Genomic DNA, 14,468 nt, shown 5'->3' with positions numbered 1-14,468 from the left:
AGCTCTGTGGAAAGGGACCTGGGGGTCCTGGTGGACGGGAAGCTCAACATGAGTGAACAGTGGCTGCTGCGGCCAAGAAGGCCAACAGGATGCTGGGTTGCATCAAAAAGGACATCACCAGAGAGATAAAGAAGTCATTATCCCACTCTACTCAGAGCTTGTCAGGCCATACCTGGAGCACTGTGTACAGTTCTGGTCCCCGCTATACAAAAAGGATGTGGACAGGCTGGAAGGGGTCCAGAGAAGGGCCACCAAGATGATCAGAGGACTGGGAAGCTGCCATACGAGGGTAGGCTGGGAGAGTTGGGTTTGTTCAGCCTTGAGAAAAGGAGGCTCAGAGGGGATCTCATCACCATGTACCAGTACCTAAGGGGCAGCTACAAAGATGAAGGTTCCCTTTTTACAAGGAGTCCCATGGAGAGGACAAGGGGGGATGGACACAAGTTGCTCTTGGGAGATTCCGATTGGCCACCAGAGGGAAATTTTTCACAGTGAGGACAGTCACCATTGGAATAATCTCCCCAGGGAAGTGGTTGACTCGTCCATGTTGGACACCTTCAGGAGTTGTCTGGTGTCTAGACTGTGCCCTTCCTAGAAAGGTTGGACTAGATGATCCCTCAGCTCCCTTCCAACCTGGGATTCTGTGATTCTGTGAAATCATTCATAAGAATAAAAGGGCAGACGCTAGAAGTATATACCCTTTTTTCCCTTCAAAAAGGATAAATAAAACCAGCTTACACTGCAAATTCCGAAGTCTCTGGAAGCTTATATAAGCTTCTATAGCACAAAACTTGGTTTGTTTTTCTTATTTTGTCCCTGTTTTGACTTACAAAACATAAATGGAACCTGTCAGATGATCAGATAAAACAACCAAAATGCAGTGGGAAAGGATAAGTAATCACCCATTTTGATATTGTTTCCAAGTCCCAACCTGTGCGCTCATTGGGCTTGTTTCTTCACAAGTGAAAAGCTTAGGCAAATTTCAAATACAATTTCAGCTTGTCCCAGCGTGTGACTATCTACAACACCTAAAAGACTTGCTAACTAATAACATCCAGCAGCATCATTTTTTCTGGCTGTTATAATGAGCCTACCATTACAGCTCGAGCAGCTTCCGCAGAAACACGGTGCTAAGCCCCAGCTACTGGCTGAGCTAAAAACAAACACCCCAAACAAAACCAAACCACCACCACCAACAACAAAACTCACAACAAAAAAACAACCAAACAGGCAAAAAAAACCAGACAAAAAAAAACAACTCCCAAAAGATTATTTTTGGTTGCTGAACAGATATGGCCAAAAACCTCTACTTGCACCATTGGACATAGTTTAATACATATGGTCACACACACTGTACTATTTTGCACATGCTGAGCAACTGGCTAACTTCATAATAGGTCATTGCAGACTTGTCTAACCAGTTTCAGTTCAGTACAGAATTCAGCAAGTAGGTTAGCAAAGGAGCTACAATACAGTGGCTGAATATTCAGATATAATTAGTTTAATTTTGAACATTTAGGTGTTAGAACATGGCTATAAATCCCAAGAGAATTTAACAGCAGTTAACATCCCAAATGCAAAAGGTAAATTACAGTTTTTAACTGCATGTCTCAGGATTTAAAAGCATTGTCTTCCAATCCTTATTAAAATTTATATATTGAAGTGCAACTCCAAAGATTTTTCAATGCTCAACACGAATTATAAGCTACAGAGAATAAAGGGCGCTAAGTTTGCATTTGTATTTGTAATCAACACCTTGAGGAATGCTTGAGTAATCAAAGTTGCTTTGAACTATCCAATTGTTTTACCTCTTCATTAGATAGCTGGGTAAGTGTTTCCTCATGGGCTAGAGAACACGAAGCTTTCGTTTCATCATCTGAATCTTTTTGCTTCTGTTCCTTTCTCTTGCTAAGCCTTTGCTGATCATCTTCTTCCTAGAAATTAATGGTCAATAGAGAACACTTATAAGCAGGATTCAATTTTGTCATAGCAGTCATGACACTAGCTTTTGTGATAAAGGTGGCACTGGAAAGATTATTTTGGTTAAAACCCCAGTATTTATCACATAAGGATTCTTTTGGTTAAAAATCTGGTGTTCATTTCACAAGGCACCCAAACTAACTTAAAGGAAAACTTACCTTTCAAATTTAGTGGCCAATTCATGTTCTAGAATAATTTTATTCAAAGAACATATTACCTAGAGCAAAAATCTTATTATAGGGATTACCAAATAAGCAACAAACATAGCTCTTACACCAGCTATTGTATAGAACCCAATAACATATTTGCATCACATTAATAGCCATTATACAAGCATGATCATTAAAACAAGACATGAAAACAAGTGCCTTGGTCACTCAAAGCAATGGAATATAACGTGGAAGAAGAATCAAAAGGATGACATTATAGAACACTAAGTCATAAAGCATGCACACAATCACTTGTATAGGTAAATTAAAATTATGCTCTTAATTTATACCTGAGCTAGGTGCAGTATTGGAAAAACCTAGAAAGAAATGAAACTTGCTATTCTAACATCCTTAATCCAGATGATTTGCATCATAGATGATTGTTTTTTCCTCCAAGATTAACTTCTGGATATTATTACCTTTTCAGTTAACAATATTGGCAACATTACTTTTAAAGTTACTATATACATTAATATCAAAATATTCACACAAATGGAGAGTTGCTGTGATAACTGTTGGCTGTAATTCAAATGGAGAATTTCTATTAAAACTGTCAGCTATCATTTTTTGAAATATTAGCACACTTAAATAACTTGTCTCCAACATGTTATTTCCATACCTGTTATACCACATTAAATCTATAGTACTTTTTAAAAACAAAAGGAAAAGAAAAAACAAAACAAACAAAAAAAAAAAAAAAGAAGGAAAGCAGCAAGTAACCTGATCCTTTTTTTTCAGTTCTTCAACTTGTCGGAGCTGCTCAGAGGTCAGAACAATTTCCATACGTTGCATATCCCTCATCAGCAAGCGCTGAGACTCCAAGAACTGATCATTGGCTTTCTGCCATGTGTGTTTCAACTGGTTGTGCTGTTGTCGCTCTTGCTCTAAGAGATGGCAGACTACTCAAAAATAGAAAGAGTTGATCTGAATCAGAATTTTTTTAACGTCTTTTCCAAAGAGATGCATTTTCACAAATAAAAGTAATTATTGTTCTAATCAAAAACAGTCAGGCTTTGTTCAACAACTGTTTAGGATTAAATAAGACATTTTCTTAATTCCCAAACCTGGCTTATGATTAGGCATGTATTACTGACAGTTTAAGATTTCCCAGTTAAAAGACTAATGCCTTAATTTCCTTCATTAATTCTACTAGTTAGTTTGGGGTTTTTTTTAATGCTGGTTTCAAAATATTGTCTTCTACACCCCTATTTATTTCAACAGATGGTTCTATTTTTCATTCCTCTACAGTGATTCTGCGCTGTACTGGCATACATGTACATTTACACATCCATCAACCACCAGGCATTTGGAATTGACATACCAATACATTACAGAAATAACGCTAGTTATTGTACACAAATAAAAGACACCAGTAAAATCACTTTAATAAGAAGGAAGCTTGCAATACTATAAGAACTTAGCAGAATTTCAATAGCATCCCTCAAGAGAACAAATGGCTCTGTTGTTTTTCTCAGTCATAAAAGAACTCCACATTCAACTCCTCTGTAAGCATTTCAAGGGCTTTCACATTTAAAAGTACAGCTTCCCATCCCAATTTCTTCAAATCAAATTCAAATAAGAAATCAGGAAAGAAGTAACAGCTGTGTTAGTCTTTGCATCCTTAGTGTAAAAGAGCCAAAAGGACTATTATTACACAGGTACCTTCGTGCAGTTCTTTCCGCAATTTCTCTGCATCTTCTTGCAGGACTGATTTTTGCGTGTTGAGAACAGCCACATACATCTCTAAGTCTGTCCTACATGACTTCTCAGCTTCCAAATAATGGTTCAGTTCTTTAACCTAAATAAAAAGAGGGAAATCCACCATCTCAGTGGAACAATGCTCTCAGGCATTTTCTCTTTCTTAGAAGTCACAGTGTCACCTGTTCAGGTAACATACAGGTGCTGAAGACAAGTTTATTTCTAGAAATCACTAATACTCAAATACCAGTGTAGACGTAGTATTTGTATTTATATTTGTATTTATAAATTACTCATTAGAAGTCTGATAAGTCAAACATACCAGTATATTTATAGCGTTTCCACAGTTGGATCACAACAGCAGTGGCACTGAGCACAGAGATGGTAAAGAGGCTAAGAACAACAAACAATGCAGCAGTCCTTTAATTAGCATTGATAAGCCAACAACTAAGTTCTGTTTTTGGTTTTGCGTTTCCTGCTCCAAAGAGGATGAGGAGATGGTCTAAAGCAGAGTAATAACAGTAGTCAGAAAACATGACTCTGAGGCAAGCTTGAACGAAACCACAGATGGTAAACCTAAGAGAAAAACTTGGGGATGGACAAGAAGAAAAACATTCAAACACATGAAAGGCTGCTGCAAAAAGAAAGGGAAATCCGTCTGTGGAGGATGGGATGAAAGCAATTACAGTAAGAAAGACTGAAGACTGATTAGGATTTTTTCCTCCTTTTTTTTTTTTTTAAACTAACAAAGCTAACAAAGATCTGGAACAAACGTCCTGCAGAGATTGCAGAATCTCTGCTGAGAACCTCTTAAGACAGGGTTACATAAACATCTGTCAAACATGATGCATGTACAAATGGATCCCATCTTGGAGCAGGGAACGGGCTGAAGCATTTCTTTATGGCCCTATTCAGTTTTATGGTTTGCTGAGTTAGGAATCAGAAGAGTTTTTATTTTCAAGGAAACATAAGATTTCAGGCAGTTTCTGACTGGCTCCACAGAGCTGTTCTTCATCTTCCTTAGACAGTACATGAGCCACAGACACCAACTCAGAGTTCAAGATAGCCCTTCGGCTTTAACTTGCCCTTGATGGTGGGGACAGCTTCTCCTGCCCTAGGATACCAAGTGTTCTGTCTGCAGGTCTTTTAGCCATTGAAATGGAGAAATCTGACTCCCAGAGAATAACCCCTGGGAGGGATGGAACGGGCAGGGGGAAAAAACCAAACCAAACCCAAAAAACCACCAACAAAAAATGCCCACCAAAACAGAAGAAATGCATTGTTTCCCTAATCCTGCTAAATACTTGACACTGAAAAACAAAAGTACATGACTCAAGCAGATCTGAGGGATTTCATCATAACCAACAGTCAAGCCAAGCGTATTGCTCATTCTGCACGTGTCAGTCCTTGTACCAGTCTAGTATTATAAATCACGTAAGTAATATTTTGCATATTTGTAGTGCTGTAGATTAGTGTTTTAACAACTTCCTAAGTTTGTGCTTAAATATCTCCTAGCAATTCCTTCCAATTAGGCTAAAAAGGCAACTTGAAATTGGAATATCAGCAACTTCAGACAGAAGGAAGAATGAAGCAGAATCAACCACAGGTAAAAATTAAGGGGCTACATTATTTTCTTTGGTAAGAATCATAACCTAAAGTGAGAATTCTTTAAAAACAACCCCTCAATAAGTTAGAAACACAGATAAAGTGATTATTCTCTTTTTTTCAAGAGATGTATGCTTGTGTTTTACTCATCCCACAGATGAGTAAACGCCATGCTCAGATTTTAGAGGACTGACAGAAAACCAACACAATTCCTGGTCCTGAAACACTACCAATTTTACAGAGGCCTTCTCTGTCAGGAAAAAGGGAGACAAGAATGACCTATCATTTTTATAACCAAATTCAGCAGAAAAATTCTAAGAAAACTTAGAATGCTCTTAAAAAAAGGATAAGACATAAAAAAAAAAAGCATTTTGAGAGCAAGCAAGCAAGAAGAGAAGGTTAACATTTCCTCATCTTCCCCAAATACAGCCTGGCAACAAAATGGAATAAGTATTATTTGCATCAAGACAAAAAAGCAGAACTACCTGGAGAACTATTATTCCTACGACCGTTTCAATTATTTGACCCATAAAGAAATTTACAAAGAATCTATGAAGACAGAAAACACTTAAGCATGGATTCTCAATTGAGTACAATTGTTAAGACTGTTAAACAGATGACAATGTTCTCCCAAATCTCAGACAGACCTCCGAGTTGGAGTAAAGGTTGGGGTGGGAGGGAAGAAAGAACTCCAGCAAGTCATGAACGCCTGTTTAAATGAAAACACCGGTGATCCAGAAGACAAGGAAGGTATTTATTTGTATGTCTTAAAAACATCCAAATGTTATGTTATTTTGCAATTTCAGCCTATTTAACTTTCAAGATCAAATATTTGTTACAGAAGACGTCTACATTTCTGTATAAAACAGTACATTCAATGCAAGTACCTTACAGTGACGTAGATGTTATTTACCCTTCATGACTGGTGAGAAAGTTCAACAGGGGTTCTGACATATCTGAAGAACACAGGAATGCTGGGTACATCACTTACATTTATTTCTTGGCAGCAACGGCCAGTATCCCTTTCTATGAATCTGAGGTTTGCTTAAAGTTCAAGATATAAAAATTCTGGTGATATTGCCTCAGTTTTATGCCCAGGATTATAAAATAAAATATAGCAAACACCCGACAGAAGTAGATTGAAAGATTTCTGCCAAATGCAGATCTTTCTGTAGCTGCAAGCCATGACATTAATCCACAGGCCAGGCTGTCAGAGTGGTGCAGGCTTTTCTCTTTCATTTCTACTAGAGCTGCAGCTATGCAGTTCAAGCTAAGCACAGATGACAAACACACGTAACCCAACCCTCAAAACAGAAAGACAGGAAAACACATATAGGCCAAATAAGTTACTTGAGTTACAGGAGAGAAGATATTGCACATGAAGAGTTTCACAATACACCTTTTTCTCTCTTAAAAAATTTTACTTTACTTATCTGCATCAAACCAGCATGATGCAAGATATAAATTAGGATACAGTTACAACTCCACCTCACCTTTGATGCTTCTAACTCTTTTATTTTTTCTTCAGCTCCTGTCAATTTTTCCTTCAATGCTGCAATCTCTTTCTCCATAGGCATCACAACCGAACGCAGCTTCTCAGCATCTTCCTGGGCCTGAAGTTACCACAACAAATTATGAATAACACATTATCATAGTTTTCGTGACAGTTTCCATTATTGCAGACATTTGGAGAAAATCTCTGTGCCAATAAAAATACCTGACTAAACTTCCACTTTCAATACTCATTGCTATTTATTTAGTTCAGCAGTCATCTCTAGGACAACAGGCCAATATTACTCCATTCACAGAAGGCAGATAAATTTTAAGTCCATGTGTGGATTAGGCCATGAATATCTGCTTTTAAAGAGAATGTTAGTAAATCTATCACTCTCGATACAAGGGAGAAAATTTATGTATCAGGCATTCCAAAATACGTACAGTTTTCTGTTATTAAAGGCCTAACTGTCCTGTAACTTGCTGCCACACAGCACATATTGAAGTGTAACACAAGAACTGCATGGTGAGTTATTGACTATTCATTTACTTACTCATGAGGTCAAAAGAAAAAGGATCTGCACAATAATGCATATTGTAGCTTTATTCTGTTTTAAAAGACCATTTTTCAACTTTAATTACTACTGATGTTGCATCAGTTTTTGGTGTCACTGTGCAAAATATTTCAAAGTTACATACAGACAATTTATCAAAACCCCATGATTTTTTCAAAAAGTAGTTCTGAAAAGATCAAAGCAGGACAACAGAATGAGAAGATTGATATGAGGGGAAAAAAGAGAAAGAGCCAGGTAAAAATAGCACGAATTAAAATGAGAAATAGCATTCAGTGTTCAAATTCAGAATTGCTCATGTCAAAGGGTGGCCCTGACATCCCCATTTTTTACATGCTCTGGCTTTCCTTCATAGATGCACTTGAAACTTTCCAAGTAAAAGTAACAGCTCCCACAGACTCCACAACAGCAGACAGAACACTCGAATATTCACCGCAGTCAAACTCTTCAAGCCACGAAGAATTTACAAAACCTAATTTCGGTTAGTTTTATGTATGAAGGCTCAGAATGCTCAATTGTTCTCTGTCTTCTACTGGAGGAATTCAGCAGGGGCAGGAAGGCAGAGAATTGTGTCCCAAAGCTGAAGTTTCAAAAGATAACACTTTTCCTAACCTGATCAGCAAAGACAGCTGCTAAAAGATAACATTCATGTCTTGTTTCAAACCTAGACTATAATGCAAGTCCTAGAGGGTACTCACTTGACTTTCAGTTTCTGGTAAGCTTATTGACAACTCTGTTCTGAGCAAGACTTTCAGGAAGAAAAACAGACAATATTTTTAACCATTGAAGTTTTCTAAACTTAAAATCAATAGACAAAATAAAATTGCAATACTTGTCAATTATCCAAATGCTACCAGGTCCTTGAGCTCTAAAAAGCTTTGAAGTAAACTCTATAGAGAAAATAAAATTAAATTTCTTCATATTTCATTCCCTTCTGCTACATTTTGTCACTGCTACTTTGCTTGTCCAAAGAGTACAAATAAAATCTGTGAGGAAAGCGAGGAACATCACACGACGCAGTGAATTCAACACCAGGGACATGTGACAGTGTCACATGTACACACATATCCTGTCACTTGCAGCCAGCAACTCAGTCACATTTTTCAAAGAGACGGGAGCAGGAGTTCAACTTCGAGGAGTGCTTGGTATTTCATTTATTTTATCAATTCTATTCATTGAATGCTACCTATAGCCAGCTCATACGGACTAAAGATAACCCAATGTTCTTAGGACTGTTGAATAACCTTCTTCCTAATTATTCACGATAACTGCAGAAACATGCCATCGCCAGCCTGATCTCACACAGTTCAACACTGAATATAGAGCAACAAATGCATCCATGTTGAAGCCAGCCAGTTCAGAGAAACAGTCAGAAAGTTCCCTGAAAGCAAAATCAGGCTGTTTTACAGCAACCCACTGGAAAGACAAAACTGTATCAAATTCCATGACAGCAAAATTACCGTAGCATTTATTACTTGGTAAACAGAGATGAAGTTTGACACTATGGTTGCAACATATTGCAAATACTTCATTAAAAGGGGGGGGGGAAGCTTGGGGGAGGATCCATATTAAAGGTCAGTGTGATACTGAGCTGAACACTCAGCCTATATCTGCTGACAAAAATGAGTGCTGGTCATTGGGTCTTCTTTTGAAGGTAAAGTATAATTACTGACACTCCCAAATTGGGGTTATACTCATACTAGCTACCATGAAGAAAATTAACTCTATCCCAGCCAAAGCCAGGACAAAGTTCCCACTCAAACTTGTAATAAAATATCTACCCTGTTGAAAAATGTTACATGAAGATACTGTCACATGTGGCAAGAGGTGCCACAGCACCACATTTCCTGTATTAAAAGGCGTTATTCAGACTCTTCCAGAGGTGTGATCATTAAAACGTTTATTTCCTTCAACCTTTTTGCCAGATTAACTTTACAAAGACCAAGGTTTTACACATTTTCAGCTTGTATTTATTCATCACCTCATCAAAAACAAAGCACTCAAGCTGCTTCTGCCCCAGTAAAGCCTGCTTCCCCCAGCACAGCGGCTGAAGAACATGAAGCATGAAGATGACTCCACACAGAGAACATGCTAAAAGTGAGTCCAAGTCAACACACAAAACATTGTATTACTAGCCTGACAGCTGGCTACAGCAATCTTGAATGTCATTTTCAGAAGAACAAAAACCTGGCTGGAGAAGTCTCAGGCATGTACTGTACCTGAATTTGCTCCTTAAAAACTAGACAAGCAGAAAACACGATTTGAGAATCTCTCTTTAAAGTAAGAGTAAACCATTTAAAGGTCATCTAAATCTATTCCACTGTTCTTTATCATTACCAATGAAAGCAGCTTACTCTGTATCAGATTTTATGGCCAACTCTGTCACAGATTGCCTTCCCCTTCCAACTTTCCTTCTGACTAATAAGCACGCTTCATGATATGAAGTTTGTCCCTTCTTGATCTATCTGCAAAATACCTGTTCTGCAGACTTCTGCTATTCAGAGTTTGACACAACTGTGCTAAGAAGAGTCTTTATATTCATCAAAGCTCCAACAGAAAACCAGATCGTTTTCTGCATGGAAAATGAGGTCTGAATAAAAAGGACTAGCCATATTTTGCCAGTGTGCAAGGCTCATCCCCACCAAGTCAGTCATTGCCCACAGGGAGCCCAGTCATCACTGAGCAGAGAACTTGCATGGAAGCACATGCCACTATGGCTCGGCTGCTTTTAGCATCTGTGATAACAAAAAAAATCCCAAACCTATCTGGTATTACAAAGCAACAGGAATATAGATTTTTATAAATCACCAATACATCTTTCAAAGCTGAATTGCTAGGTAAGCATGCTTTTCATTAGAACAAGGTATTTACCTTTTTTGAGCCAAAAAGGGAGATTTATAGAATACATAAAGTTTTCAGCACAGATTTCTTCGAAATCATTGCTTATTGATGAAACAAACAAAAAAAACAACGAAAAAACCCCAAACCCCCACAGAACACACAAGTTTTCTATAGAGATTTGACGACTTGCAACTCAAAATATATTTACAAGGAAAAGCAAAACAGCTGCTTCTAGACAAGTACACGTATTCCACCAGACACACTCTTTTTAAGAAGAGGATGCTCAAGAAAGCCAAACACCAGGTTTGCAGGCTAGGGTTGGATACCTCCAGCAAAGTAGTCACAATCTAGTAAATACAGCTCAAATTAGCATGCTTAGAAAACCATTACCAACCCACTCTAAGTGCTCCCAAACCAGGATAAGTAACATGCACACTGGAAGTACACTCAACCAAATAAATAAACTTTAAATTCAAAGAGATATTGACAGAATTTGGAGCAACATTTGTTACCTACCCTTCATCTCTTTCAGGGGAAAAAGTACGCAGACACCAAGCATAATCATTAGCAGTTATGTGGACACAGTATTAAATTTCATGGATTTTCTTTGCTGTTCAAAATGGATTTTACAGCCAAACTGAACACAACTGAACTGAGATACTACCCAGCCAAGAAGGTTAGTGTTGTGGAGTGAAACATATGGCTTGTGACCTTGTTTCTGCCCTGTCCATGCTACTCACCTCACTTCTCACTGAGAATGTTAGACAATGGTTTTCCGCTAGTTTTAAGACATGTGATACATTATATGCTGGTCCAGCACCTCCTGACAACCCAGAGAGCAAAGTACTTTTTTTTTTTTTCCCTACTCCTGTGAGATTTTTGGATGAGATTCCTTAGAACTGCCTGAAAATAAAATAAATCCATCCTTACAAAGCAGCATAAAAAGATGGGGGATGAATACAACATTGTTGGCTGGAAATACCATTTTGCATGAGGAATTGATCACATATCTTCAAAGGGCACATGCCAAGTGATCAAGAAAATTCCTTTTGTGCTGACTGCTGATGTATGAATATTCATTATTTTGCTAGCCAAACACAGCTTTTTGTGGGCTTGGGATTTGCTTGTTTGTTTTTAGGTGAAATTAACATCCTTTTTCTAATTATGATCTATTTCTTAGTCTCCTGAAGGAAAAACCTCACAGGTTTAATGATGAAGAAGATTTAAAAACCCATGCAAAGCAGTTTAAACAATTATTTCAAGGTGCACCCTCATATTACATAAAGTACACATTCCTCTGCGTTACAGGCCTACAAAGCTTTCTGAGCTCATATTAATCACAGATTAATAAATTGATCACCTTTTCCTTTCATATTACAAGGGATATTTATTTCCTTTTAAGAAAAGGAGTATAGTTGAAAATGTTACCGATCTACTATGTTAAACTTAAATGCTAACTAGCACATAGTAAAGCCACTAAGTTTAGGTGAGCTGCTCTGTCATCTAAGCAACCTGCAACTCCAACTCTTACAAGACCAGTATATTCAGATTAAAAAAAAAAAAAAAAAAAAAAAAAAAAAAGGTGCTGAGATTTTAGTTATTGGAAAGACTCTCTCAGCAAAGAGAGATTTTTTTCTAATAAATCTTACTGGAAGTTTGTTGGTAATGAACTGCCAGGACTTTTACAGTACGAACTCTGCATCTTCTGGGTTGTTTCTGCAAGACTCGCCACACTGATTCAATTTTGAACTTTCCTTCTAACTTCAACCAAAGTCTTTTTTCTCTTAATAGGGCTGAAACCTTCTCTTAAAAAGCTGATGTCTTAAAATTCCAGTGGCAGTAATTCTGTAGTCAGAATATTGGCAAATAGGCTTTACTCTGAGTTCCACCTTTATAAATCAGGACTATACAAAGAACAGTCTCACTGAGTACCAAAGAGCAATTATGCAACTACAACTAGCAATATTCAAGAATCTCTTTATGACTCTCAGAAAAAGAATTCCATTTTGCAACACTAATACCGATTGCTTGTTACAACATAGTGAAAATGGGTAAAATACTTATGTGGAATGTTCGTGATATTCAATACTGCGTTTCTTCTGCCGACAGCAAGCATAAACAAGGAAATGTAGTGACATGGCAGATTCAGACATTAGCCTACTCCTTTATTGAATAATCATTTATTACATTAAAAATTTTTTAAAAATCCAAACTCAACACAAGGCACCTCAATCTACTTCTATGAACTCTAAGTCACAGATCTTTGAACAACAACAACAAAATCTTTCCAACCTCCAAAGCAACTATCTTTCATCATCTAGAGCCTGTTGTTTTATAACAGCAAGGTTGTGTATTTCCTAGGAAGCCAGTGTACTGTGTTGCACAAACATGGCTTACCTTAAGGAAAGATGAAAGACATTTTAGACATAGTGCCCATTAAGAACCTCAAAAGAAATTTATAAGATTTGAGAAAAGGAATAAAGGTGCAGAAGTGTAAAGGAAATTTTATAAGTATGCAGTCAACCAAGAGAAATCTAGAGAGGGCTTTACTTGAGTTCATTTGACATTATGACAAGAGACTTTACAAGGCTTCCTGCTTTTACAAGCTAAAGGCCAAACCTTACCATGTTCTCAGGTGCAATCCTCTTACCGAATCCACATAATCAGATATAACACCTTTATGGATTCAAATGCAGGATTAGGTCATGATGACTTCCATGAGCAAAGAGCTGAAAGTTGGCAGAACGAGGCTATGTGTATTTCTGAGGAATTACAGCAGGGCGTAGAAATGAACTCATGCATAACAACATAAGTGTATCTTGGAACAGAAATTGAAGAGCTGGATTCCAACATACCTTTTTCATTTCATTTTCTAGGTTTTCTTCCTCTTGACCTTCAGACAGTCGCCGCCTTAACTCTGCTATTTCCCGTTCCACATTTTCTCGATATTGATTCCACTGAGCTCGCTCTTGCTCCAACCTGTGATGATACTGGAGCTCATAGTCACGAACAGTCTCTATAAAACAGTATTTTCAAAACTTATTTTCAATGTAAGTTAAAAACCAGAGCTTTAGGAACTCCATCTCCAGTCAGTCAATGATTTATCATAATTGGTCAAAACCAGGGCAACAGTGAACAATCCCTTCCTCTCTCTTCCTTTTGACTCTTGCCCCAAAACACAACTACACAGCAGAAGATTCAGAGACTGCATCTCAATTTGTACCATCACTAGAAAACAAAACAACAAGCAAATTTAGCAGCACCTTTTGTACCTCCAAGCACATCATCCAAACAAACTACCAAAACCCTATTTACTTACTCCAAATTCCAAAGGAACTAGAACTTCTCACACAGCTTTCATTTCCCTATTATTAATATTACCCCATCAGGTAAGGGGCTGTCTTTGTTTACATATTACAGCAGCTGGCACAACTGAGGCTTGATCTAGGTTCATGTACCTACATAGATCATAAATAAACAGAAATTTGTGTACTCAATATACACAAGATTTGTGTTCTCTGGACGAAAAGCATTATCAGGTAATGGAAAAACTGCCTACAGCCTGTAGGCTCAGGATATTGTGATCCTCTTTGTGAACCTTTAAGAAAACAGCCAGTTATGGCAACGGTCTGTCACCAGTTTACATCCTGCATTTTGTTCCTTGCACATAGTTTGTCTCAGAAATGTCAACAGCTGTGAAACGTGCAAACACAAAGAATAGCTCAGAACTATCAGGAAAAAACAATGACCCACGACTGATACAAAGCAGCATGTTCAGTCACTAGCCTGGGGAAAAGTCCATGTGATAGTACTGGAGGGACACTTCACTGTTGGACAGCAGAACTATGTCTACACAGAAGGAGAGAAGAGAATCATGATGTCAGCCTAAAGCTATTTTCAGACTTGTTAAATTACATGCATTATACTTATCTTCGTGGAATGATGAAGTATCACACTCATAGTCCCTCAAAAATGCTTTACATATATATGGGAGTTCCCATTGCCATGATTCCTTCTAAATTCTACCCTCCTATTAACAGGAAAGAACCACACCAAGCTCCTTTTCAGA

The 14,468-nt window shown here is 37.7% G+C and overlaps 1 protein-coding gene across 2 annotated transcripts in view; it reads right to left on the bottom strand.

The window, feature by feature from the left end:
• The window catches only part of RABEP1 (rabaptin, RAB GTPase binding effector protein 1), a 49,812-nt gene that overhangs the window by 13,849 nt on the left and 21,495 nt on the right, over positions 1-14,468 (bottom strand). For both annotated transcript variants that reach the window (XM_075112776.1, XM_075112777.1), the window contains exons 4-8: positions 13,255-13,415; positions 6,986-7,105; positions 3,852-3,987; positions 2,910-3,088; positions 1,809-1,934 (exon numbers count right to left, since the gene is read on the bottom strand). In XM_075112776.1, coding sequence (XP_074968877.1) covers positions 1,809-1,934; positions 2,910-3,088; positions 3,852-3,987; positions 6,986-7,105; positions 13,255-13,415 — 722 coding nt within the window. The remainder of the gene's footprint in view (positions 1-1,808; positions 1,935-2,909; positions 3,089-3,851; positions 3,988-6,985; positions 7,106-13,254; positions 13,416-14,468) is intronic.

Source organism: Phalacrocorax aristotelis, chromosome 18 (assembly GCF_949628215.1).
Source record: "Phalacrocorax aristotelis chromosome 18, bGulAri2.1, whole genome shotgun sequence".
Classification (NCBI taxonomy): Eukaryota; Metazoa; Chordata; class Aves; order Suliformes; family Phalacrocoracidae; genus Phalacrocorax; species Phalacrocorax aristotelis.
The sequence above is the reverse complement of the archived record's forward strand: the minus strand, read 5'-3'. Positions and strand labels throughout refer to the sequence as shown.